Below are 1,708 nucleotides of genomic sequence, written 5' to 3' on the forward strand. Positions count from 1 at the left end.
GCATCCTATAACAACTTTACATCATCACTCCCCACAACTTCTTCAAGGGCATGCTCATACCATTTCTCACTGCAATCCAGTCCTCTTTTCTTGCATATATCCCAATGGATCTTTCTCGCTACATTATCATGACGCCTCTTGTACTCTTTTTGGGCTAACTTCCCACATACACTTACAGTGTGTTGAATACTTTCACCTGCTTCGCCACACAATCGACACAGGGAGGCTTTCAGCCGTTTTATCAATGTGATACTTCACATAATTTGTCCTGATCGATTGTTCTTGTGCGGCACAAATCAAGGCTTCTGTACCAACCTTCAAATCGCATTTTGACAACCATCCCCAAGTCTTCTCCTTGTCTACATCATCTGTTAAGTCTCTGACGAACTGTCCATGCATTCTCTTTCCAGTCCACCTATCTTTCGCTTCGTTTTAATTTCTTGTCTTAAGATCTCTAACCTCCTCCAGTTCTCTTGCATCTAATTCCTCGAATTTTGCTACACCCTTTAACAGTTTCTCCTGAGATTTGGACACGTACACTTTCAAAGTACTCTCCTCATCTTTGACACATCGTTCTATACTTATAAGACCTCTTCCCCCATCTCTTCTTTTCACATACAGCCTGTCAACATCACTCTTCGGATGGAAAGCTCCATACATTGTAATTGTCTTCCTTGTTTGTCTGTTTAAATCTTTAAGCTCGTTCTCTCTCCACTGTATTATTCCCGATCCATACCGGAATATTGCCACTGCCCATGTGTTGATCGCTGACACCTTATTTTTCCCATTCAACTTTGATCTTAGTGCCAGCCTTAACCTTCTTTTGTATTCCTTTCCAATTGTATCTTTCATTTCAGCTTCTTTGATTTTATCTAATTCCACAATACCTAGATAAGTGTAACCTTCCTCCTGAACCTCTTTCATTGTTTGTCCATCAGCTAGCTTAATTCCTTCACTTCTAACAATCTTTCCTCGTTTCAATGTCAAAACGCCGCACTTTTTCATCCCAAATTCCATACCAATATCATTGCTGAACATGTGAACGGTTCTAACTAGCACACTCATCTGATCTTCAGTCTTGGCGTATAGCTTCAGGTCGTCTATTAACAATTAATGGCTGACCTTGTATTCCTTCTTTCCCCATTCATAAGCCGCTGTCACTTTCCGTAATATCAGTGACAATGGTATTATACTAAGGACAAATAATAGTGGCGATAGACTATCTTTCTGGAAAATCCCCCTCCTCACAAAAACCTCTCCAAGATCCTCCCCGTTGGATGTCAGTGATACCTTCCCACAGTTTCATGACTCTTCCAAGAAAGTTCCTTAAATTCTCCGCTATTCCAAACATCTCCATACATTCGCTTATCCAACTATGCGGGACCAGATCACAGGCTTTTCGTTAATCTATCCAAGACATGGACAGATTCGTAAGCCTTTTCTTACAATCTCTAAGTATGGTTCTGTCTATGAGCAGTTGATCTTTGGTGCCCCTACTTCTTCGCCTACATCCTTTCTGTTCATCCGGTAATATATTGCTCTGTTCTAGATATTGGTACATTTCATCTGCTACAGTGCCCGTCAAAAGTTTCCACATTAATGGAAGGCAGGTAATAGGCTCGATATTTATCAACCGCTGTGCCTTTCTGTGGATCTTTCTGACATAGCGCTGTTCGACCATGTGTTGTCAATTGAAGGACCTCCTCTT

The 1,708-nt window shown here is 41.2% G+C and overlaps 1 protein-coding gene across 1 annotated transcript; it reads right to left on the bottom strand.

The window, feature by feature from the left end:
• Nucleotides 1-432: 432 nt before the first annotated feature.
• Nucleotides 433-1,681, bottom strand: LOC125036390. Its single transcript, XM_047628983.1, has 2 exons — nt 1,447-1,681; nt 433-1,100 (listed from the first exon to the last, which is right to left on the bottom strand). Exons 1-2 carry the CDS (start codon nt 1,679-1,681, stop codon nt 433-435), a joined length of 903 nt encoding a protein of 300 aa, XP_047484939.1.
• Between the last annotated feature and the right edge of the window lie 27 nt (nt 1,682-1,708).

The sequence above is a fragment of the Penaeus chinensis genome, chromosome 21 (genome assembly GCF_019202785.1).
Source record: "Penaeus chinensis breed Huanghai No. 1 chromosome 21, ASM1920278v2, whole genome shotgun sequence".
NCBI lineage: Eukaryota > Metazoa > Arthropoda > Malacostraca > Decapoda > Penaeidae > Penaeus > Penaeus chinensis.

Bases quoted from the DNA above. Each gene is read 5' to 3' on its own strand.
- LOC125036390 (XM_047628983.1), bottom strand. From the start codon at position 1,681: ATGGTCGAACAGCGCTATGTCAGAAAGATCCACAGAAAGGCACAGCGG. The intron at 1,101-1,446 runs GTAAGAAAAGGC...AATTGTTAATAG, and splicing joins CAGAACCATACTTAGAGATT to ACGACCTGAAGCTATACGCC.